At 35.4% G+C, this 26911-nt stretch overlaps 1 protein-coding gene across 5 annotated transcripts; it reads right to left on the bottom strand.

Moving 5' to 3' along the window:
• Positions 1-161: 161 nt before the first annotated feature.
• LOC125248624 (gastrula zinc finger protein XlCGF7.1-like) lies at positions 162-26911 on the bottom strand. Of its 5 annotated transcripts, XM_048160666.1 has the most exons (8): positions 24286-26904; positions 16479-18063; positions 15734-15976; positions 12758-12948; positions 8821-9069; positions 7094-7224; positions 4546-4796; positions 162-2610 (listed from the first exon to the last, which is right to left on the bottom strand). In XM_048160666.1, exons 7-8 carry the CDS (start codon positions 4628-4630, stop codon positions 1670-1672), a joined length of 1026 nt encoding a protein of 341 aa, XP_048016623.1. In that variant the 5' UTR covers positions 4631-4796; positions 7094-7224; positions 8821-9069; positions 12758-12948; positions 15734-15976; positions 16479-18063; positions 24286-26904; the 3' UTR covers positions 162-1669. The 5 variants fall into 5 exon arrangements, 3 of the variants coding, with proteins under 3 accessions (XP_048016623.1, XP_048016624.1, XP_048016625.1); XM_048160667.1 differs by lacking the exons at positions 4546-4796; positions 7094-7224 and having other exon boundaries at positions 24286-26911; XR_007180332.1 differs by lacking the exons at positions 162-2610; positions 4546-4796; positions 7094-7224 and adding an exon at positions 7478-8575 and having other exon boundaries at positions 24286-26896.

Raw genomic sequence — 26911 nt, 5'->3', positions numbered from 1 at the left:
GGAGCGGCATTTAATAGACAGAGCCGTAGTTCACTGACAAGCTACGCATTATCGCGTTCATTATCGAAGGCGATTCATCTGCGATAATGAACGCAATATTGCGTAGCTTGTAAGTGAACTACGGCTCTGTCTATTAAATGCCGCTCCATTTGAAAGCAGGTGATGGCGATTTAGCGGTAATCAGGGAACCGGCTTTGCTGACGAAATGCGCGTGACAATCGCATGCGATATATCGCCCAGCCCTAAAAAGTAAGTGAAGCCTTTTGAATTGGTTGTTTTTATGCATTAATTACTCATAAAATGTCATGTGATCTTCATCAAAGTCACGTAGTCACACAATGTGCTTAAACTAACAAACAATGGGATGTGTTCAATAAAGACATGACTTTCACAGTCAAATCAAATCTCTTTATTGTCATACGTATAGTGTACCAGCGGTGAAATTCTTAGGTGCAGTCTTTGTACATGGCAGTATAAACAACACAATGTATGTACAATTGACAATATACACATTAACACAAAATACACAGTACACAATGAGTAGACGGCATATACAGAAAGTTTACATATATTAGAACCGAATGTACTCGCAGTAATTTTCAGTATTATTCACTTTAGTACTATGGAAAAGGTGATTGCAGTGTTACAGAGTTTAGTGAGTAGTTCATGAGTCCCTTGTTTGTCCTGAGCAGTTAAACCATACACTGTTCTTCAGAAAATCCTCCAGGTCCTGCAGATTGTTTGGTTTTCCAGCATCTTCTGCATATTTGAATCCTTTATAACACTGACTGTATGGTTTTGGATACATTTTGCTTTGTGTTTATGAAGAATTCTATAATAATATATAGTTTATGATCACTAATTTTATTCTAAATATTTACAAATAATTCATGTTTATTTTCTAACCAATGCACATCAAAAAAGACTTAACCTAGAACACCTAGAAAAACCTCAGGCTGCTTACTTCAACACTCTGCTAGCCTTGTTTGACCTCAAGCGAGTGTTTACTGCAGCTACTCACAAATCAGGTAACCAGTTGGAACTTTTCTACACATGCTACTGCTCCACTGATAATAGAATGTACAATCAGAAGACAATTTAGTACACTTATAAAAATGACACGAATATATCTAATTCAAGAAACACCTGTTTACTCACAATCACTTAGTTTACACTGTAAGAGTTGTTGACTGTTGAGTGTAAAAAAAACATTTTATCTCACGGTATTTGCTATTTGACATTAAAAAAAAACAAAAGGCTTGATAAACGTTTAAAACTCTTCACTCATGTGAATTCACGTTTCAATGCAAATTCAATTCAATCAATTTTACATTTATATGTATAGCACTTTTCACAATACATATTTTTTCAAAGCAGCTTTACAGACAATGCAGAAATACAGAAATTTTTTACAGCAGAAATGAAACAACACAACTTACTCAAGCTGGACAATAACACAATTTTTTTCCTAGAGCTGCTATACAGCTAATATACTGCTATCGCTGTAAAGCTGCTTTGAAAAAATCTGCATTGTAAAAAAGTGCTATATAAATAAAGGTGACATATCTCACTTCATCATGTATTTTCTGGTGAAGTTTAAAACTCAGTATGAATAAACAGATGATTTTTTAAAATCTGTTGCATCTCTGAAACTCTCCCCACACTGAGTTCAGTGGTACGGCTTCTCTCCAGTGTGAACTCGCTCATGAGATTTCAGGTGTGTAGACTGAGTGAAACTCTTGTCACAATATGAACACTTGTAAGGTTTTTCTCCAGTATGAATTCTTTGGTGCTGTTTCAGATGGTCAGTTCTAGTAAAGCTCTTCCCACAGTCAAAACACACATGATCTCTCACTTCATCATGTGTTTTCTGGTGCACTTTAAAACTCTTCAGCCGTGAAAAACTCTTTCCACAGAGAGAACACACATAAGGCCTCTCATCTGAATGAACTTTCAGATGATCTTTCAGATCTGATGACAAAATAAATTCTTTACCACACTGAATACAGTTAAATGTTTTATTACCAGAGTGACGAAGCAGATGAGTATTGAGAACTGATGTTTGAGAAAAACTCTTTCCACACTGAGTGCATGTATATGGTTTTTCTCCAGTGTGAATTCTTTGGTGCTGTTTCAGACAACTAGCTCTAGTAAAGCTCTTCCCACAGTCAAAGCACACATGATCTCTCACTTCATCATGTGTTTTCTGGTGCAGTTTAAAACTGTCCAGCCGTGAAAAACTCTTTCCACAGAGAGAACACACATAAGGCCTCTCATCTGAATGAACTTTCAGGTGTCGAATTAGATTTGGTGAAAAATTAAAACCTTTTCCACACTGATCACACTTGAATGGTTTTTCTCCAGAGTGAATGTACAGATGATGTCTGAGACTTGATGTTCGAGAAAAACTCTTTCCACACTGAGTGCATGTATACGGTTTCTCTCCAGTATGAATTATCATGTGTGCCTTAAGGTTTCCTTTATTTGTGAAATTCTTTCCACACTGTGAGCAGATGTGCAGCTTTTGGGCTTTTGTTCCTTTAGTTTTGAAGTCACAGTGTTTCTTTACGTTTTTAAGTTTGTGTCTTTGCTCTATCACTTTCTTCTGGTCTAAAATAAAAATATTAAGCTGTTAGAATCAGTTCAATGAGGTTAAATGTGAAAATTAAAAACACTCAGCTGTGCGAGTATAAAGTATCAGTATCACTTTACAATAAGGTTTCATTAAAGGTGCCCTAGATTATGTTTTTAAAAGATGTAATATAAGTCTAAGGTGTCCCCTGAATGTGTCTGTGAAGTTTCAGCTCAAAATACCCCATAGATTTTTTTTTTATTAATTTTTTTAACTGCCTATTTTGGGGCATCATTATAAACACGCCGATTTTATGCTGCGGCCCCTTTAAATCCCGTGCTCTCCGCCCACAGAGCTCGCGTTTGCCTTGAAGAGTGCCTTAACAATGTTTACACAGCTAATATAACCCTCAAAATGGATCTTTACAAAGTGTTCGTCATGCATGCGGCATGCATGCGTCGGATTATGTGAGTATTGTATACTGTTATATTGTTTACATCTGATTTTGAATGAGTTTGATAGTGCTCCGTGGCTAACGGCTAATGCTACACTGTTGGAGAGATTTATAAAGAATGAAGTTGTGTTTATGCATTATACAGACTGCAAGTGTTTAAAAATGAAAATAGCGACGGCTCTCTTGTCTCCGTGAATACAGTAATAACCGATGATAACTTTAACCACATTTAACAGTACATTAGCAACATGCTAACGAAACATTTAGAAAGACAGTTTACAAATATCACTAAAAATATCATGTTATCATGGATCATGTCAGTTATTATTGCTCCATCTGCCATTTTTCGCTATTGTTCTTGCTTGCTTACCTAATCTGATGATTTGGTTGTGCACATCCAGACGTTAATACAGGCTGCCCTTGTCTAATGCCTTTTATAATGTTGGAAACGTGGGCTGGCATATGCAAATATTGGGGGCGTACACCCCGACTGTTACGTAACAGTCGGTGTTATGTTGAGATTCGCCTGTTCTTCGGAGGTCTTTTAAACAAATGAGATTTATATAAGAAGGAGGAAACAATGGAGTTTGAGACTCACTGTATGTCATTTCCATGTACTGAACTCTTGTTATTTAACTATGCCAAGATAATTCAATTTTTCATTCGAGGGCACCTTTAATTAACATTGGTTAACTAATTTAGATAACATTAACTAAAAATGAACAATACTTCTACAGCATTTATTAAAACATTATTAAATTAAAAGTAATATGAACAACTAATGAACAGCTAGATTTTTATTACCTAACATTAACAAAGATAATAAATACTGTAACAAATGTATTGCTCATTGTTAGTTCATGTTAGTCAAAGAGGAAGTATTATGCCCCTTTTTACAACATGTAATATAAGTCTATGGTGTCCCCAGAATGTGTCTGTGAAGTTTCAGCTCAAAATACCCCATGGATTATTTATTATAGGATGTCTTGAAAGCCCCTATTTTGGGTGGGAGGAAAACATGCTGTTTTCATGCATGTATCTTTAAATGCAAACGAGGACGAAGCCTTTACATCTTAGATTGGATACTCCAGCAGCAACAGCTGCTATGCTATCACCACAAAATTTGAATCAGATGCAGCTCATATATAGAGGGACATCACCAAAAAAAGAATTATTCCCCTACCTTATTATCTTCCGGAATCATTGCATCAAATAAGATATGTAAAAATATAATTACGAGTCTACTTTTTTGTTTGTCACTCAGAAAAAAAACTCAGAAAATGCTTTCAGGGCTTAAGGGGTTAATACATTAGCTAATGATAACAAATGAGACCTTATTGTAAAGTGTTACCAAAGTATCTTTGATGTGCAAAGGTCAGTTCTGTCATTCATTTGTTAATATGATTAAAACTCGGTTATGATAATTTAGATTCATTTCTCTATCATTTATCATCCATATACTGATTATTATTTCACAGCCAAAGCAGTCCACAATGAAGAATCAAGAATGGACACCAACCTATTTGTTCCTCAGTATCTTCATGTTTTATTCTGGATGGTTCTGGATCACTCATGTCTTCAATCTCCTCTTTAATAAACTCCATCTTTAACAGTCACACAGATTTCAGCTGCTACACCTGGAGTTTGTCCTTCTCTTGTAGGATGATGTGAATATTCCCAGTATTTATTGGTGAATTGTTGTGGGAGGAGCTTCACTGCAGGTGTGAACTGTGATCACTGTGTGAGATACTGACGCCCACAGGACCAGATCTGGAAAAAATAAAAAATAAGTTACTGAACGTATACTGTATTACTTTACACTTAAATTAAGTGAACACATTTCTACCAGGGATTTGAATTTTGAAACAAGTTGGATATTAATTGCATTTAAAACAAGGTTTGTTCAATTTTTGTCCAAAGTCTGACAAAAATAACAGGATCATCATGTTTAACTGAACTGCTGAAAGTTATCCGTTTTCACCTCATTCATTATGGTGATGTCTGAGATCTTCTGTAAAGTGGTACATTAAGCACATTTTATTGGTGTCAACAGCTAAGACTTTGAAAAACTATAGGCTATGTATTAAAAGATTATTTTAATTTTATATTACACTTTAATAATTAACCTAGAAACAACGCATATAATTACATTGGTATTTAAATAAGTAAACTCTGGAGCTGGTTAATGTTAAACTCTGTAATCTGTGAACATCTCTCACCTGCAGACTGGAAATATACGGCATCCGGAGAAAATGTATTTTGTCCTTCATTCACGATCGTTAAAAGCGCCGCTTTCAGCTTCAACCGGTGAAAGTTTCAGCTTTCGTCTTGCTCGTCTCTCGCGCTTCTCTCTTCTGCGCATCCTCAGTTTGCGGTGTCATTTTACTTAAAGGAGCCGCATATTCTTAAAGAGCCCCTATTATGCTCTTTTAAATACTACCTTTCAGGCAATGTGTTTGTGTTATTTAGCTGTTTGTGAAAGCAAAAGGTCTGCAAATTAATTATTAAAAGTCGACGTGCATAATAAATAAAGATATTAGTTCTTTCTCAAATAAGGCACTATACACTATGCATTTATGTACCTATGCACTACTCATTCATGTAGTGTGTGAATTTTATAAGGTTATTCAGCATCAGAGTCTGATAGCCCCACTCCCTCCACTACATAATAAAAGTTGTGACAGTCGAATGCATGAAGATTGCATGAAAATTCCACATCCACATCCATCATACAGGTATTTAAAGTGCACTTTTTCTTTTTGGAATTTTCAGTGTGAACACTCTATTCGCACTATTTAAATGTCATGAAATAGTGCATAAATATGCAAATTGGAATGCACCTATTGTTTCCTAAACGAAAGAATCGATTTTGAACTGCCGCAACAAGTCGTCAGCAGTTCCAGTCTCACTTTATGTTACATAACAATTTAACACATTTGCATAATGCCAGCCTATGGTCTTCATTGGCTGTCTGTGAACAATGTGTGAACAAAGTGATATAATAGGGACACTTAAATCACTGCACTGTTACAGAGCAAATACACTATCATTATACATATAACTTCAACAGTAGTCACCTGAACTTGGTTACAGTTGCCATAATACTATATATAGTTCCTACTACATTGAATTGACACTAAATAAAACAGTATTATTAGTTTTTTATATTTTGTTTTTCATTTAAAAACAATATACAATATAACACAAAAGTGCTCTCTCACTTGACAGAAGATATCAAATAACACTGAGTAATAAAGATGAAGCTTAAAGGAACACTCCTCTTTTTTTTTGAAAATAGGCTCATTTTCCAACTCCCCTAAAGTTAAACAGTTGAATTTTTCCATTTTCGAATTCATTCAGCAGATCTGCAGGTCTGGCGGTACCACTTTTAGCATAGCATAGCATATCGCTCAAAAATGACCAAAGAGTTTCAATATTTTTCCTATTTAAAACTTGACTCTTTCGTAGTTACATCGTGTACTAAGACCGACTGAAAATGAAAAGTTGAGATTTTCTAGGCTGATATGGCTAGGAACTATACTCTAATTCCAGCGTAATAATCAAGGATCTTTGCGGCCGTACCATGGGTGCAGCAGGCGCAATGTTATTACAATTACAATGTTTTTTTTTTTCTCCAATTATGAAATTTTTTATTTTTTTCTCCAGTTAAGAAGTCCTGATGATTGTCCTGTAAATCCATTATATTTGTTCACGCTTAAAAAAAACTTACTGCAGTACTGGGATATTTAACACCATCTGTAAATATTGCAGATGATCAAGAGTTTGTTTATTGTTTCAACTACATCCGCCAAATCTGGTGAACTGAATCTTTGGAACTTTATTGTTTCTAAGTAGTCAATAAAAGATAAAAAATGAACTCAAACCTCTTTGTGTCACAGACACGTCAGGCTCCACCTCCCGTCAATACCCACGCACCCAATCACCGGAATTCTAATCATCGCCACCTGCACATCATCAGCCACTTAATCACCAGCACTATTTAACCCACACTCACACACACACCAGTTGTCCGGTCTTGTTTGTAGTACAGACTCATGTATGCAAACCTCAAGGACTCAACCTGCTACAAGCGATCCCTATCGCTCCGTTGTCTCCAGTTCCCCTCCTGTGTTCCTCCTTCCGTGTGTGTGAGTGTTCCTCGTCAGCCATTCTCCATCTCCTCGACTTCTACCTCCATCTGTGATCACAAGGACAGTATCAAACCTCTATCATCTCATTTGAATTCTCCATCTTCCATTTACTCACCTGCTCATTGCTGTTTCTCAAATAAACCACCATACTTGCTTTTACCTCTGCCTCCGTGCCGTCTGTATCATAACACTTTGTATTTATCACAGTATTAAGAATAAATGATAAAAAAAAATCTCATTAATACAATTAAAACTATATAATTCATAATCTGTTCATTAAATAGATCAATCAAAACCAGATGTTGTTTCTGTTTTATTTATCATAATTGTATGTACAATCAGAAGACAATTTAGTACACTTAGTATATATGAAAATTACATGAATATATCTAATTCAAGAAAAACCTATTTACACACAATCCATCCGAGTTGTTGACTGATGAAGCTTCAACTCTTCAGTCTTTCTAGTTTTCTAAGTTTTCACCAAATTCACAAATACAAAAATGATAAACTTTTAGGAAAAACTACTCACACAGTTTACTTGTGAGGTATTTGACATGAAAACAAATGTTGCTCACTTGCAACATGTTTTCATATGAATTAGAAGGTATAATGAACGTGTAAATCTCTTTCCACACTGAGTACAGTCGTACTCGCTCATGTGATTTCAGGTTTGCAGAATGAGCGAAACTCTTGTTACAATATGAGCACTTGTAAGGTTTTTCTCCAGTATGAATTCTTTGGTGCTGTTTCAGATGACTAGATGTAGTATAGCTCTTCCCACAGTCACAACACACATGATCTCTCACTCCATCATGTGTTTTCTGGTGCAGTTTAAAACTGTTCAGCCATGAAAAACTCTTTCCACAGAGTGAACACACATAAGGCCTCTCATCTAAATGAACTTTCAGATGTCGTTTAAGATGTGACGATGAAATAAAATCTTTACCACACTGATCACAGTTAAATGATTTTTCTCTAAAGTGAAAGCGCAGATGATCCTTGAGATTAGATTTAAATCTGAAACTCTTTCCACACTGAGTGCATGTATACGGTTTCTCTCCAGTGTGAACTCTCATGTGTGTCTTAAGATTTCCTTTTAGTGTGAAACTCTTTCCACACTGATCACAGTTAAATGGTTTTTCTCCAGAGTGATGGAACAGATGATGTCTAAGACCAGATGGTTGAGAAAAACTCTTTCCACACTGAGTGCATGTAAACGGTTTTCCTCCAGTGTGAATTCTCGTGTGTTTTTTAAGGTTTCCTTTTAGTGTGAATCTCTTTCCACACTCTGTGAGCAGGTGTGCAGTTCTTTGGCTTTTGTTAGTTGAGTTTTGACATCACAGTGTTTCTTTATTTCATTTAGTTTCTGTCTTTGCTCCTTCACTTCTATCTGATCTAAAATAAACATATTAAGTACTTCAATGAGGTTAAATGTAAAAATTAAAAAACAGCAGAAAACAAGACTGTCTGTATCAAGTGTCTTTGATGTGCAAAGGTCAGTTCTGTCATTCACTTGATACGATTAATACTGGGTTAAGATCATTTATATGGATTCCTCCATCATTTATCATCCATATACTGATTATTAATTCACAGCCACTGAAGCAGTCAACAGTGAAGAATCAAGAATGGACACCAACCTATTTGTTCCTCAGTTTCTTCATGTTTTATTCTGGATGGTTCTGGATCACTCATGTCTTCAATCTCCTCTTTAATAAACTCCATATTTAACAGTCACACAGATTTCAGCTGCTACACCTGGAGTTTGTCCTTCTCTTGTAGGATGATGTGAATATTCCCAGTATTTATTTGTAAATTGTTGTGGGAGGAGCTTCACTGCAGGTGTGAAAAATGATCAATGTGTGATACTGACACCCACAGGACCAGATCTGGAAAAATAATTTACTGAATAATATATACTGGATTATTTTAACAGCAAACACATATGGTGCCTTCAATTTAGATCACATATAGAGCATTTTGATGGTTACATATAAAACAGCTCTATATGAAGGTTGAAACAAGGCACAGATTATAGTATTCAATTGATTTCTAAACTAATCAAAAATTATAAATAAGATGACAGAATAAACAATATGCTGAGACTGAATAGAGCAGGGTTGCAAGTATAAGTAACAATTCTTCTAAAAATTTTAAAATTTCAGGAAGTGATTTCAGAAAGTTCTAATATTAGAATAGAACTACATGTTGCTGAAAAAAGTGAATGTCTATGGTAACAACCTAAACTGTAAAATATGAATGAAATATAAACAACTCTACAGTTCAAATAATACCAGATTTGACCAAACAAAACATTTTTGAAAAATGATAAACCTCACTTTTGATTTAAGCCTAATAAATGTTTATGTACGTAATGTTAAATGAACAGAAACGGCGACAGGCTGAATGCAATTACAAATTCACTCTCTGACAGAAGGTGGTGCTTATGGCAAAGAAGAAATACAGTGGTTACTCCTGAACACAAGCAGCACTGCACTTATAAACACTACTTTATTAGGCATCATGCTGAAGAAAGATAAAAAAGAAGATGCCATTGAAACTTTTCTGAAAACAGTAATTTCACTTCAGATATATTCAAATAAAAACTCCTCAGATCAGCACTAATCATGTGAATTGCATATTTCAGTATCAGAAAAGAGAGTTTGCAGGTATGGTTTCTGTAGCATTTAATAGTAATATTTTTAGTCATCTATTTAACTTGAGAGGTAAAACATTAAAAACACACATCAATAGGTTATTATCACATAATGTGACGATACTGTAGTTTGTCTGACACTAATGACAAGCTTGATGAACCAATTTACAGAAGATCTCACACATCACCATAATGAATGAAGTGAAAACTGGGACTGATGAATGAGATAAAGAAGCTTTCCAGCAGCTCGAACATTATGACTCTGTTATTTCTGTCAGTCTGTTCACTAATTGTCAGATACAGTTTTGTTTTTCTTTGTTGTTTTGCACTATATTCTCATTTTAACTGTTTTAATTACAAACCCGATTCCAAAAAAGTTGGGACACTGTACAAATTGTGAATAAAAAAGGAATGCAATAATTTACAAATCTCATAATCTTATATTTTATTCACAATAGAATATAGATAACATATCAAATGTTGAAAGTGAGACATTTTAAAATGTCATGCCAAATAATGGCTCATTTTGGATTTCATGAGAGCTACACATTTCAAAAAAGTTGGGACAGGTAGCAAAAAGAGGCTGGAAATGTTAAATGTACATATAAGGAACTTATAGTTGAACTATAGTTATAGTAGAACTTATTGCAACTTATTAGGTCAATTGGCAACATGATTGGGTATAAAAATAGCCTCTCAGAGTGGCAGTGTCTCTCAGAAGTCAAGATGGACAGAGGATCACCAATTCCCCCAATGCTGTGGCGAAAAATAGTGGAGCAATATCAGAAAGGAGTTTCTCAGAGAAAAATTGCAAAGAGTTTGAAGTTATCATCATCTACAGTGCATAATATCATCCAAAGATTCAGAGAATCTGGAACAGTCTCTGTGCGTAAAGATCAAGGCCGGAAAACCATACTGGATTCCCATGATCTTCGGGCCCTTAGACGGCACTGCATCACATACAGGAATGCTACTGTAATGGAAATTACAACATGGGCTCAGGAATACTTCCAGAAAACATTGTCGGTGAACACAATCCACCATGCCATTCGCCGTTGCCGGCTAAAACTCTATAGGTCAAAAAAGAAGCCATATCTAAACATGATCCAGAAGCGCAGGCGTTTTCTCTGGGCCATGGCTCATTTAAAATGGACTGTGGCAAAGTGGAAAACTGTTCTGTGGTCAGACGAATCAAAATTTGAAGTTCTTTTTGGAAAACTGGGACGCCATGTCATCCGGACTAAAGAGGACAAGGACAACCCAAGTTGTTATCAGCGTTCAGTTCAGAAGCCTGCATCTCTGATGGTATGGGGTTGCATGAGTGCGTGTGGCATGGGCAGCTTACACATCTGGAAAGGCACCATCAATGCTGAAAGGTATATCCAAGTTCTAGAACAACATATGCTCCCATCCAAACGTCGTCTCTTTCAGGGAAGACCTTGCATTTTCCAACATAACAATGCCAGACCACATACTGCATCAATTACAACATCATGGCTGCATAGAATAAGGATCCGGGTACTGAAATGGCCAGCCTGCAGTCCGGATCTTTCACCCATAGAAAACATTTGGCACATCATAAAGAGGAAGATGCAACAAAGAAGACCCAAGACAGTTGAGCAACTAGAAGCCTGTATTAGACAAGAATGGGACAACATTCCTATTCCTAAATTTGAGCAACTTGTCTCCTCAGTCCCCAGATGTTTGCAGACTGTTATAAAAAGAAGAGGGGATGCCACACAGTGGTAAACATGGCCTTGTCCCAACTTTTTTGAGATGTGTTGATGCCATGAAATTTACAATCAACTTATTTTTCCCTTAAAATAATAAATTTTCTCAGTTTAAATATTTGATATGTCATCTATGTTGTATTCTGAATAAAATATTGAAATTTGAAACTTTCACATCATTGCATTCTGTTTTTATTCACAATTTTGTACGAAAAAATGATGAGGACGTTGAAAATCTTGAATAAGTTTATTACAGCGTAGCAGTGACAAAGTACACGTAGCACCTTGGGTTCACCTTGAGTCGGAATGAACCCAGAACATCTAAATCTCAAACCTTTTATCCTGTTTCAGTTTACCACTCTTCATGTAAATGTAGTTTCTCATGTTTTACCAGCTGTGGTCTGTATGTTAATGAAGTTGTGACACCTCATTGTCTGAGATGATTCCCTGTGTCCCACACCCACTCCCATTCTACAACTGATTACCATTTGCTCAGGATTTGATCAACCAAATGGTACATAAACAATATACCAGTTCACCTTCTTCTTCTTTATGATAATTAAGCCATTTAGGGGATGAGCTCATTCTAAAATATACTTTGGAGTGGAATCTGGGTCGAGGCAGACTACAATTTCTTACAATTTGTACAGTGTCCCAACTTTTTTGGAATCAGGTTTGTATATGTAGAAATTGTGCAATACTTATGACTACAGTATTTCTGGCGAAATACAAATTCACAAAAAGTTTTCTTGACTATAAAATGGCTAACTGGATGAATGGAAAGACTTTGCTCATTCATAGAGTTTGAATGTCTAAAACATGTCTAAAGGGGGTTAATGAGTTCACTTGCAGGAGCACAGAGTAAAGATTGAAGGAATATTGCTTTTTGTTCCAAAAAGTTCCCATATATGGAACTGTTATTGGCTGAATGTCTGTATTGCATTTCTATGTGTTGTAATGCATATTTATAATTGAATGAATCTCTGTACCACATAACATATCTATACAGTATAAGTTTATATTGGAATACACCTTTATAAATATAATAATGAATTAAACAGAAATCTAACAAAAACAAAATAAATCATACTCTATGTACAGACCGAATAAAGGCTGATCAAAATGAAAACGTTCTGTACATTACACTACGAACAATGTGTACATTTAGGCAACACAAACATCATTTATTACCTTATAAATGGAACATCTCTGACCTGCAGACTGGAAATATACGGTATCCTAAGAAAATATTCCAAATTTGTCCTTCATTCATGGTCGTTAAGAGCGTCGCTTTCAGCTTCAAATGGTGAAAGTTTCAGCAGTCGTCTCGTCTCTCGCGCTTCTCTCTTCTGCGCATCCTCAGAGCGCGCGGTGTCGTGTTTCTTAAAGGAACCGCATTTTCATAATATATGTATCATAATATATGGATTCAGCATTGTATTCACCTTAACTCGATTACAGTTACGGTATTGTTTTTCTACACGTCTCTCTTGCATCTTTGCAGCCTAATTATCTTCTTTTGAATACACAACAGTGGCAAGGCCAAGTGAGTGGACCTTGGTGAAATTGGGTGGACCTCAATGTTAAATGTCAGCCAACAGTTTAAAGAAAATAACAAAATCAATTTATAAATAAAATAGTAAGTACACAGAATAAGAACAATACATGAAGGTAAATAGTCATAGGAAGTTTTCTCATTCAAACCACTGCCTGCTGCAGCTTTTGATTGCTTTGAGAGAGAAAAGCTGCCCATAACTGCTGGTCTAGGATCAGTTTTCTCAATAAAAATAGCATATTGGAGATTGTCTCAGCCTGTTGACACTAATGACGTCACCATAATGAATGAGGTGAAAACAGAGAACTAGACCTTATTCAGAGCAGCAACATGACTGGCATGAAAGCAACGCTGTGAGGATAGTCTTACTGTGTTTTCAGTGGCATCCACTGTAAAAAGCTGTATGAAGCTCCTAGATCTCTTATAATTCTCTGCAGCTTATGTTGTTAGGAGTTTTTTGATAAAGATAATTTTGCAGTGTTTTGTCAGTAGAACAATCCAAAAATACCTAATATAACAAATCTGCCAAATGGCAGCCTATGGTCTTTTTTGGCTGCTTGTGAACAACGTGTACTTTGACCCATCCTCAAACACTGTAGTTGTAAGACTGTAAGAGTTTGGTTTGTGTTGTTGACATGTCGAGAAGATGCTCTTTTCTGTTCTGTGCATCCACTTTACTGTTTGAATCACTGTGTAAATGCTATGGAAGATCTGGAGCCGAAACATTTCCTGATGGTACTCAGACTCAAACCCAAAACTTTCGGGTTACAAGATCGACTCTCTAACGTTAGTCTACAATTGCCCCTATATAGTTCCTACTACATTGCATTGATAGGGCTGCATGATATATCTAAATTATTGAAATATTTCAAATGTACATATCGCGATATACATATTGCAACAGCAGGTGATATATAAATAATTATGATAAGCTACTACAAAACGTTGCAAAAAGTCAAAGTTTTAGGTCAACTCATATAGCAGTAAATAGACTGTGTATGCGACTGTTACTTATGTGACGGTAAAAAGAGTTATTAACCGCAATAAGTTGTGGAAAACAACTCCTGATGGTCTTGTGCTGTCTGAAGCCCAAAGTATACTTCGGCCGTCCGCATTCGTGCACTGTCCGCATGATGTAATTTTCATCATCCGGAGGGCTCACAGACATCCGCACACCCCGTCCGTGTGCAGCCCAAATTTCGAGACCATGCAGACGATGCGCGTGCAACAGCGCATGCGCAAGCAGGACAGAAGAGTCCACTAGGTGGCAATAGGCATAGTAGGCCTACTGAGCACAGTGTGTAGTCGTCGAAGAAGAGTGTTGAAAGAGCGATTCAAAAACAAAGACGAGTAAACTTAGAAGCATATCCTTCTCCATCGTTCTCATTGCATTGGTGGATGCACTATTTTTCTTCTCCGATCTTGCCCCGCGAATGTCCCGTTAATGACATTGTCTGGTATAGTATAGAAAAAAAAAAAAAAAACTGTACTGTACATGCCAAGTGTGAACGCACCCTGAGAGTTGTTGACTGGTGAAGCTTCAACTCTTCAGTCTTTCAATTTTTCTAAGATTTTCACCAAATTCACAAAATTAAATAATAAACTTTTAGGAAAAACTAAAAAAACTTTTCTCTCACAGTTTACTTGTGAGGTATTTGACATGAAAACAAATGTTGCTCACTTGCAACATGTTTTCATATGAATTAGAAGGTATAATGAACGTGTAAATCTCTTCTCACACTGAGTACAGTGGTACGGCTTCTCTCCAGTATGAACTCGCTCATGTGATTTCAGGGTTGCAGAATGACTGAACCTCTTGTCACAATATGAGCACTTGTAAGGTTTTTCTCCAGTATGAATTCTTTGGTGCTGTTTCAGATGACTAGATGTAGTAAAGCTCTTCCCACAGTCACAACACACATGATCTCTCACTTCATCATGTGTTTTCTGGTGCAGTTTAAAACTGTTCAGTCGTGAAAAACTCTTTCCACAGAGAGAACACACAAAAGGCTTCTCATCTGAATGAACTTTGAGATGTCGTTTAAGATCTGACGATAAATTAAAATCTTTACCACACTGATCACAGTTAAATGGTTTTTCTCCAGAGTGAAGGCGCAGATGATCCTTGAGATTAGATTTATATCTGAAACTCTTACCACACTGAGTGCATGTAAACGGTTTCTCTCCAGTGTGAATTCTCATGTGTTTTTTAAGGTTTCCTTTAAGTGTGAAATTCTTTCCACACTGTGAGCAGGTGTGCAGCTCTTTGGCTTTTGTTCCTTGAGTTTTGAAGTCACAGTGTTTATTTACATTATTTAGTTTGTGTCTTTGCTCCGTCATTTTCTTCTGGTCTAAAATAAATGTATTAAGCAGTTAGTATGAGTTTAATATGGTTAAATGTAAAAATTAGAAACACTTAGCAGAAAAAAATAGACACCTGTTTGTTTGAATATAAAGTGTCTTTGATATGCAAAGGTAAGATCTGTCGCTGACTTATTAATATGATTAAAACTGGGTTATGATCAATTTCTATCATTTATGATCCATATACTGATTATTGTTTCACAGCCACCAAACCAATCAACAATGAAGAATCAAGAATGGACACCAACCTATTTGTTCCTCAGTTTCTTCATGTTTTATTCTGGATGGTTCTGAAATACTCATGTCTTCAATCTCCTCTTTAACAAGCTCCATCTTTAACAGTCACACAGATTTCAGCTGCTACACCTGGAGTTTGTCCTCTTGTAGGATGATGTGAATATTCCCAGTATTTATTGGTGAATTATGGGAGGAGCTTCACTGCAGGTGTGAACTGTGATCACTGTGTGATATTGACGCTCACAGGACCAGATCTGGAAAAATCAAAGATAAGTTACTGAATGTTTAAATACATTTTAAATAAGTGAACATGGCTTCTGTCAGGAATATGGAGTATTTTGATACAAGTTAGTTATTAATTGCAGTAAAAATAAGGTTAGTTTAGTTCTTGTGCAAAGTCTGACAGAAACAACAGGATCATCATCATGAACTGAGCTGCTGAAAAGCTTCATTGTCTCCAAAAGTTCCCTGTTTTCACCTCATTCATTATGGTGACGTATGAATTATTCTGTAAAGTGGAACATTAAAGCACATTTTATTGGCGTAAACAGGCTGAAATAGTCTGTGAAAAAATAAACACATTGCCACCGAATTATTACACTCTAACATTAATTAATAATAAACCAAGACAAACAACGCTTTTCATTATATTAAGCACGTAAACTCTGGAGCTGGTTAATGTTAAACACTGTAATCTGTGAACATCTCTCACCTGCAGACTGGAAATATTCAGCTTCTGAAGAAAATATTACACACCTGTCCTTCATTCATGATCGTTAACAGCGTCGCTTTCAGCTTCAAATGGTGAAAGTTTCAGCACTCGTCTCGTTTCTCGCGATTCTCTCTTCTGCGCATCCTCAGAGCGCGCGGTGTCATGTTTCTTAAAGGGACCGCATTTCCCTAAAGCGCCCCTATGCTTTTTTGAATATTATCTCTCAGGCAATGTGTTATATAGCTGTTTGTGATTGTAAAAGGTCTATAATTAATTCTCTGTGTTCATTAAATAGATCGATCAAGACAAGATGTTGTTTCTGTTTTATTTCTCATAGTTGAATGTACAATCAGAAGACAGTTTGGTACACTTAGTATATATGACAATGACATGAATATATCAAATTCAAGAAAGACCTATTTAGCACACAACCCATCCTGAGAGAAATAAACTACAATGACTTAATTTACACTGTAGGAGTTGTTGATTGTTGAGTGAAAAAACTCTCACAGTATTTGCTATTTGACATAAAAAAACAAAAACAAATGTTGCTCACTTGCAAAATCTTTTTGAGTGAGAAGGATTGATAAATGTTGATGTGAATTCAGGTGTCAATACCAAGTAAAACTCTAGTCCCAGTTCACATTTATTTGTATGACGCTTTTCCCAATATTGTTTCAAAGCAGCTTTACACAAAATGCATTTGTCTCATGTGATTTCGCTCATGTGATTTCAGGTGTATCAAACGAGTGAGACTCTTGTCACAATATGAGCACTTGTAAGGTTTTTCTCCAGTATGAGTTCTTTGGTGCCGTTTCAAACAGTCAGCTCTAGTAAATCTCTTCCCACAGTCAAAACAAACATGATCTTTCACTTCATCATGTGTTTTCTGGTGCTGTTTAAAGCTCTTCAGCCGTGGAAAACTCTTTCCACAGAGAGAACACACATAAGGCTTCTCATCTGAATGAACTGTCAGGTGATCTTTTAGATCTGATGACAAAATAAAATCTTTACCACACTGAATACAGTTAAATGTTTTATTACCAGAGTGACGAAGCAGATGAGTATTGAGAGCTGATGCTTGAGAAAAATTCTTTCCACACTGAGTGCATGTATACGGTTTTTCTCCAGTGTGAACTCTTTGGTGCCGTTTCAGTTCACATGATGCAGTAAAACTTTTCCCACACTCGCAACACACATGATCTTTCACACCTGTATGTATTTTCTGGTGCAGTTTCAAACTGTCCAGCCTTGAAAAACTCTTTCCACAGAAAGAACACAAGTGAGGCTTCTCATCTGAATGAACTTTGAGGTGTTTTTTTAGATATGATGACAAATTAAAGTTTTTACCACACTGATCACACTTGAATTGTTTTTCTCCAGAGTGACAGAGTAGATGTTTATTGAGACCTGATGATTGAGAAAAACTCTTTCCACACTGAGTGCATGTATACGGTTTCTCTCCAGTGTGAATTCTTATGTGTTTGTTAAGATTTCCTTTATTTTGGAAACTCTTTCCACACTGTGAGCAGATGTGCAGCTTTTTGGCTTTTGTTCCTTGAGTTTTGAAGTTGTTGTTTTTCTTTACGTCATTTAGCTTGTGTTGTTGCTCCGTCACTTCCATCTGGTCTAAAATAAATGTATTAAACAGTCAAAATATATTGAATGAGGTTAAATGTGAAAATTAAAAACACAAAGCAAAAAACAAGACATGTCTGTGTGAGTAGAAGGTATTGGTGACACTTTACAATAAGGTTTCTTTACAAGGAATAATTCTACAGCATTTATTAATCTTAGCTAATGTTAATTTCAACATTGACTAATACATTATTAAAATCCAAAATTGTATATGTTAACATTTGTTAAGTAACGAACATGATTTTTATTAACTTTGTAATTAACATTAACAAAGATTAAAGGTGCAGTAGGTGATCTGGGAAAATCTAACTTTAGCCTGTAGAGTTATTGTAAAGTACCTTATTGTAAAGTGTTACCAAAGTATCTTTGATGTACAAAGGTCAGTTCTGTCATTCATTTATTAATATGATTAGAACTGGGTTATGATAATTTATATGGATTTCTCTATTGTTTATCGTCCATATACTGATTATTATTTCACAGCCACCAAAGCAGTCAACAATGAAGAATCAAGAATGGACACCAACCTATTTGTTCCTCAGTATCTTCATGTTTTATTCTGGATGGTTCTGGATCAGTCATGTCTTCAATCTCCTCTTTAATAAACTCCATATTTAACAGTCCTACAGATTTCAGCTGCTACACCTGGAGTTTGTCCTTCTCTTGAAGGTTGATGTGAATATTCCCAGCGTTTTTTGGTGAATTATTCCGAAAAGGGGCTTCACTGCAGGTGTGAAGTGTGATCCTTGTTTGATTCTGAAAAATCAAAGATAAGTTACTGAATTTATACTGAATTAGGGTACAACGGGGCTAAAGGCACCCCGAGGTAAAAGGCGCCTTTGATTTTAATTTACTCTAAACCACTAGATGGCAAAAAAACTTGCTGTAGCACTTTCCAAAACATTGCTTTTCAAGACGCACTTGGAAATCTGGCTGATCCTTGAAGCGATTGTGGGCAGCAGCACAAAGTTGATTCTGTGCTAATTTGATCTAATATTTGATGTTTTTAAATATGTAGACTTAAGTAGCAATTGAGAAACGCTTAAATTATTGAATATATTTTGAGATAAAGGTCTTCAATGATTTTCAGTTTTGTTCAAGCTACTTAAAGAAACAGTTTTTCAATAACAAAGAATATGTAAATGTATTGTATTTGGGGTAAAAGGCGCCCCTGTTGTTGGGGCTAAAAGCACAATTATTAACATGATAATAAACAGCTGTCTGACTTTTCCATTTGTTGACATGACATGGTTAGATTGAGATGGTAAATATCATATATTAAGTTGGGTGTCCACCAAACCATCATATTAAAAAAATTATATTAATTATATAATGCAGTAAAATATAATTTTATGTTACTACTGTACATCTATATTCATTTATTATGGGATCTCATTCAATGATTTCAGAATCTTTTCAGAAAAAGTAATTTTGTTTCTGTATTTTAAACATTTTTTTTATATTAACATTTTGATTATAGTATATTTATTGAACAAAAATGAATTCTAATATTTCTCAAAATAAACAGAAAATAGTGCACATTTTGCTAAGTATAAAAGTATAAAAGTTTAGCAAAGTAAAAAGTTTTACATAATTATTTTGAAGAAGTTTTAACTTACACATTATTAAAAACATTATTTTAACTAAAGTTGGTTCCTCTTGCCGCCACATACATTCATAAGATTTTTAAACAAAATAAAACACTTTTATTATTTATTTTCACACAAAATCTGTTGCTCCATAAATGTTCAATATAAACTTATATATTTCTTCTGGAATCATACACAAAGTGTGTAGTGAAAAGCACATTTTTTTCTTAAGGTGTGCCCTTAGCCCTGCTTTATTTACATTTTAATTAAGTGAACATTTGTTTTCTGTCAGGAATATGGAGTATTTTAATGCAAGTTAGATATTAATTGCATTTAAAACAATGTTTGTTCAATTATTCTCCAAAGTCTGAGAGAAACAACAGGACCATCATGTTAAACTGAGCTGCTGAAAAGCTTCATTGTCTTCAAAAGTTCCCTGTTTTTACCTCATTCATTATGGTGATGTGATATCTGAGATATTCCGTACACTGGCACATTAAGCACATTTTATTGATGTCAAAAGAGTCTGTGAAAAACTCTGTCAACATATTATTACACTCTAATAATAAACCAGGACAAACAACGCATTTAATTACATTAGTACTTAAACACGTAACGTTAAACTCTGGAACTGTTTAATGTTAAACTCTGTTATCTGAGAACATCTCTGACCTGCAACTGGAAATATACGGCATCCATAGAAAATATTCCACATTTATCCTTCATTCACGATCGTTAAGAGCGTCGATTTCAGCTTTAAATGGTGAAAGTTTCAGCACTCGTCTGGTCTCTCGCGCTTCTCCCTTCTGCGCATCCTCAGAGCGCGCGGTGTCATGTTTCTTAAAGGGGCCGTATATTCTTAAGGCGCCCCTATTGTGCTTTTTCAAATATCAACTTTCATGCAATGGGTGCAACCGAAAACATGGGCAGCTGAATTTTTGCCTTTCTGCCTTATAGTCAATGCCTCTGCAGGCAGCGTTTGCACATGAAGGCACATCACAAAACTGATTTCAGACTTCTGAGGTAGCATATAACAGTGATCTACAGCAAAATAGTGCGAGCTTTGGTGAGAACTAAACAAATACTTATTTACTACAATAGTATTTTCTCACTTGAAATGAAGCCGGAAGTGGAAAACATTTGTCAAAAACATACACTTGCACACACAAACTGACCACCAACCGCAACTTTCAGATTAACCTCTTTGTATGATACAAGACCTGGGGCCTGTACCATGAAGCTGGATTAGCTGGCTAGCCAGGTAAGTTTCAGCTTAGTTTGTGCCAATCCTGGGTTTTAGGTACCATGAAAGTAACTTGACTTTTAGTGGTGTTCATCGCCATGTTAACTTAAGCTCCATGGCTAACCTTGTCCGGGGCAGGTTATGTTCTGGGTTAGAGATCTGAAACTGATTTTTGGACCAGTCAGATGTAAGCTGTGATACTGACACACCCAACACAATAAAATCACTCCCCCAGTAATTCCTCCAAATTAAAAGTTTGTAAAACATTATATAGTAAAAACAAATATTTAACTATGAAATTGTCTGGTTTTAATGATAATTACGTAGAATTATTTTATTATTTATATATGATTTGTATATGATCAATTTTTTTTAATTAATCATTACACACATGCAAGTTTAGTAGAGATCAGAGCAGTGAGGTTTACTTGGACAGCAACTACTAGCTAGACGTTACATATAAATATATAACCGTATTAAGATAAATTTATATATATATATATATATATATATATATATATATATATATATATATATATATAAACTCATTAATGTGATTAAAACTTTATAACTTATTCTATGGGTTTATTAAATAGATTCATCAAGACAAGATGTTGTTTGTTTTATTTCTCATAATTGCATGTACAATCAGAACACAATATATATACACTTAGTAAATACGTAAATTACATGAATATATCTAATTCAAATAAGACCTATTTAGCACACAACCCATCCTGACAGAAATAAACTACAACAACAGCTTTATTTACACTGTAAGAGTTGTTGATTGTTGAATGGAAAAATTCCATATTTTACCTCAAAGTATTTACTATTTAACATTAAAAAAAAAATGTTGATAACTTGCAACACTTTATTTTATTTGAGAAAGCTTAATAAAGATCTAAAATTTTCTCACACTGAGTACAGTAGTATGGCTTCTCTCCAGTATGAACTCGCTCATGTGATTTCAGGTGTACCAACCAAGTGAGAAAATGACTCCATTACAAGTTACATGTCACCAATTGACCCTTTGCAAAGACCTGCCCCCCTTAGTTACTGATGCTTTGTCCGACAAGCCATGGCGCTGTCACGCCACACGCAGTGAAAAATACATTGCAGAGCAAAGAGGACACTGACAACTTGTTAACAGACAAGACATAACAGGTTACTTATGATATTAAACAAAGTCCCAGCATTTAAATTGTGTAATTTTTTAAGAAATTTTAACAATAAAAAACGTTTTGTGGCTCTTTAATGTGTTGTGGCAGATTGCTGTAGTGCCTCAGCTCAAACGGCTCATGAATCAATCATCTCTTCCTACTATTTAATTTATAGCATCAAATAAACATGTATGAACATGAGAAGGAATGTTGTTTAAAATGCGGAAAGATGTAAATACACAGCATTTTTCAAGTTCAAGTCCATCGAGGTTAATCTTCTAATTCCTGACTGCTTTGTCGGACAAAATGGCGGATTCTGCATTATGATTGGTTAGATCGCTTGTCAATCAAACTCCTGGCGAAGGGTCAATTCCAATACGACTTAAGTAAAAGTCTTAAGAGTATCTGATTTTAACATTACTTAAGTATTTTACTCTGAATGTAGGCTCAAAGATGCACTAGTCCTCGACACCAGAGACATTCCGGTGAAAATAAGAAACCATTGATTTGTACGATGAGAAATCATGTTTATTTTCTAAAATCAAAATAAAACTGAACACTTCATATTGTAATAAATCAAGGTTGACACAACAGCCTCTTAAAACTCTCAAGTCTCAGTTAAACTCTAATGCACAAAAAGGCCATAAATAAAATGATATCCTTCAAAAAAGTCTTGTCAATATAGTGGATAAATAAAATAATGTTAAGTATAATTAACTAGCCAAAGTCTACTTGCACTGGATGTGCTGATTTCAGCCTCATCACCGGCTGCAGTCAAGACCTCATCTCCTAAATCAACTGCAATTCAGCAACTACCGCTGCTAATGCACACGAATTCACACAAAGTAGCCTTGTTGACAGGTTTGGGGAGTAAAGGCAAAACGCACAAGATATAGTACCTTCACTGCCCTTAGATGGGAATATTGCTTATTTATAACAGAAACAAACTGCTGCAGAAAAAGTTAGGTGTCATGCAAAATTTAATGTGTAATTGTATTAGCCATCACAGTACATCTGTACACAGTATACAAAGTACATTTACTTGTTAAAAAAAATGTTACTAGATGCAGTAAATCTCTTCCCACACTCAAAAGACATGATCTTTCACTTATGTGTTTTCTGGTGCAGTTTAAAACTCTTCAGCCATGTAAAACTTCTTCCACAGAGAGAACACACATAAGGCCTCTCATCTGAATGAACTTTCAGGTGTTGTCTTAGTTCTGATGACAAAATAAAATCTTTACCACACTGATCACATTTAAATGTTTTTTTTCCAGAGTGACGGAGCAGATGAACACTGAGAGCTGATGCTTGAGAAAAAGTCTTTCCACACTGAGTGCATGTATACGGTTTTTCTCCAGTGTGAATTCTTTGGTGCCGTTTCAGTTCACAGGATGCAGTAAAGCTCTTCCCACACTCCAAACACACATGATCTTTTACACCCGTATGTACTTTCTGGTGCAATTTAAAATTGTCCAGCCGTGAAAAACTCTTTCCACATAGTGAACACACATAAGGCTTCTCATTTGAATGAACTTTCAGGTGACTGTTTAGATTTGATGATGAATTAAAACCTTTACCACACTGATCACAGTTGAATGGTCTTTCTCCAGAGTGAATGTGCAGATGTTTATTCAGACTTGCTGCTTGAGAAAAAGTCTTTCCACACTGAGTGCATGTATACGGTTTTTCTCCAGTGTGAACTCTCATGTGTCTGTTAAGGTTTCCTTTATTTGTGAAACTCCTTCCACACTGTGAGCAGGTGTGCAGTTTTTTGGCATTTGTTCCTGGAGTTTTGAAGTCACAGTGATAATTTACTTCATTTAGTTTGTGTCTTTGCTCCGTCACTTTCTTCTGGTCTAAAATAAATGTATTAAGCAGTTAGAACAAGTTCAATATGGCTAAATGTGAAAATTAAAAACATTTAGCAGAAAACATGACACCTGTTTGTGTGAGTATAAAGTATCTTTTGATGTGCAACGGTCAGTTCTATCATTGACTTGTTAATATTGTTAATGTTGATTCGATTGCGTCTACTATTCTCATTTGTAAGTCGCTTTGAAAAAAAGCGTCTGCTAAATGACTAAATGTAATATGATTAAAACTGGGTTATGATCATTTAGATGCATTTCTCTCTATCATTTATCATCTATATACTGCATATTATTCCATAGCCACCAAAGCAGTAAACAATGAAGAATCAAGAATGGACACCAACCTATTTGTTCCTCAGTATCTTCATGTTTTATTCTGGATGGTTCTGAAACACTCATGTCTTCAATCTCCTCTTTAATAAACTCCATCTTTAACAGTCACACAGATTTCAGCTGCTACACGAGTTTGTCCTTCTCTTGTAGGATGATGTGAATATTTCCAGTATTTATTGGTGAATTGTTGTGGGAGGAGCTTCACTGCAGGTGTGAACTGTGATCACTCTGTGATACTGACACCCACAGGACCACATCTGTGGAAATCAAAAAGAATATGCTACATAATATGGATTACTTTAAATACATTTAAAGGCACAATATGTAAGATTTTTGTAATTAAAATATCCAAAAAACCACTTGCAGTGTGATATATTTCATGCAGCCTTGTACTTACATTATCCCAAAAGTTCCCAAGGAATTGTAAATCCAGAGACATTCCAATTTTAAATTATGACTCATTCCTTGTTATTTTCGCCTATCAATATGGTAATATCCGCACTATCCTCAGTTTCCACTTGTAGAAACCAAGGCAACTCACGTCTAGACTCGCATCTAGGATGCCGCTGTTGTGTTGTTCAGTCATCATGGATCACGATTATTCATTGGCGAGTACAGAAAATCCCCGGGGATAAACAAAAACAAAAAAAAAAACGTAATAATAGATCAACTGAGGCAAGCAGGCTTTGGGACAAACTGAGAAATAAAACAAGGATCAATATCGGCATGGCATTTTTGAGATGTAGAGAGCTTCACGACAAACTTGGACTCCGCTCTCGCATGTTTTAGTAGAGAGGTAAGCAAATATATATTATTTATTGTACTATTAGTAATAGTCATGCACAGATGATCTGAATAGAGAATGTAAATAATAGCACATATAAACAATGCAAGATACAGATATGATGTGATAGCTGATAATGCAAAGGTAGATTCACTTGAAAAACTATCAAGTGTTTGTAATTATACATAATTCTGTATGGGTTATGCTGATGAAATTACACATAGTTATATTGCACTTGTACTTTAGTAATGCTTTTTATCAAGTCTGGAGACAAAGTCTATGGCAGTGAAATTAAATATAGTATGTGGCACAAACATATTTAGGCATTACTTGCAAATACTGTGGGTTCGTTCAAATTTACTTTACGATTGATTTAAACGCATAAATCTGCACAACATTAACCCACCAAATAATTTGACAGTCACATATCAGTAACAGGCTAATATAGCATTAAATTTCATGTTCCTTGCAGCGAATTCATTATGATGACATAAAATAGTGTGATCAAATGTAACGTTACAGATCACACAAAAACTAATGCATTACCTCATCCGTGAACATGATTTGTTAATGCCATACTTTGTTTGGTGAAAACGACATCTCCCATCATTCCACTCTCCTTCATAGCGTCATCAAACTTAGCCTTTGTAATTGTTTTGAAAATGCGAACTCTGGAAGCGAAAACTTACATATCATGCCTTTAAATTAAGTGAAATATTATGTTTTCTGTCAGGAATATGGAGTATTTTGATACAAGTTAAATATTAACTTAATTTAAACAAGGTTTGTTCAAGGTCTGACAGAAATAACAGGACCATCATTTTTGAGGGAGCTGCTGAAAAGCCTCGTCTCCAAAAGTTCCGTTTTCACCTCATTCATCATGGTGATGTCTGTGATCTTCTCTAAAGTGGCACATTAAGCAAACTGTATTAATGTGAACAGGCTGAAACAGAATCTGTGAAAAAATCTCTGCCAACATATTATTACACTCTAGTAGTAATAAACCAGGGCAGACAATGCATTCATTGCATTAGTACTTAAACACTTAAACTCTGTCGTCTGAGGAACATCTCGCACCTGCAGACTGGAAAAATATGGCATCCGGAAAAAATATTCCACATTTATCTTTTATTCACGACTGTTAACAGCGTCGCTTTCAGCTTCAGCTGGTGAAAGTTTCAGCACTCGTCTCGTCTCGTCTTCTCTCTACTGCGCATCCTCCTCAGAGCGCGCGGTGTCAGGTTTCTTAAAGGGGCCGCGTGCTTTTTCGAATTTTAACTTTCAGGCAAATATATAGCTGTTTGTGAATGTAAAAGTTCTATAATTCATTCTATGTGTGCAAAATAAATAGATCGATCAGGACAAGATGTTGTTTCTGTTTTATTTCATATAATTGCATGTACAATCAGAAGACAATTTAGTACACTTAGTGAATATGAAAATGACATGAATATATCGAATTCTAGAAACACCTATTTAGCACACAATCCATCCTGACAGAAAGGGTTGACTGTTGAGTGGAAAAAACTCCATATTTTATCTCACAATATTTACTATTTGACATGAAAATATATGCTGCTCACTTGCAACATTTGTTCATATGTGTACGAAGGCTTGGTAAACGTAATAATACTCAATAATAATATATAATATATGGATTTAACACTCTATTCAACCGATTACAGTTACAGTATTGTTTTTCTACATGTCTCCCTTGCATCTTTGCAGCCTAATTATAGGGCACCTTCTTCTTTTGAATACATAGATCAGTGGTTCCCCCCACCACTGCACATTTTGCATGTCACCCTCATCTAACACACCTGATTCAAGTCATCAGCTAATTAGTAGAGACT

Source organism: Megalobrama amblycephala, linkage group LG16, assembly GCF_018812025.1.
Source record: "Megalobrama amblycephala isolate DHTTF-2021 linkage group LG16, ASM1881202v1, whole genome shotgun sequence".
Taxonomy (NCBI): domain Eukaryota; kingdom Metazoa; phylum Chordata; class Actinopteri; order Cypriniformes; family Xenocyprididae; genus Megalobrama; species Megalobrama amblycephala.
This window is presented reverse-complemented; position numbering and strand designations above follow the sequence as displayed.

Excerpts from the sequence above, each read along its gene's own strand:
- LOC125248624 (XM_048160667.1), bottom strand. The coding sequence starts at position 8,905 with ATGGAGTTTATTAAAGAGGAGATTGAAGACATGAGTGATCCAGAACCA. Across the intron at positions 2,611-8,820 it reads AGAAACTGAGGAACAAATAG|ACCAGAAGAAAGTGATAGAG; the intron begins GTTGGTGTCCAT and ends TTTTTATTTTAG.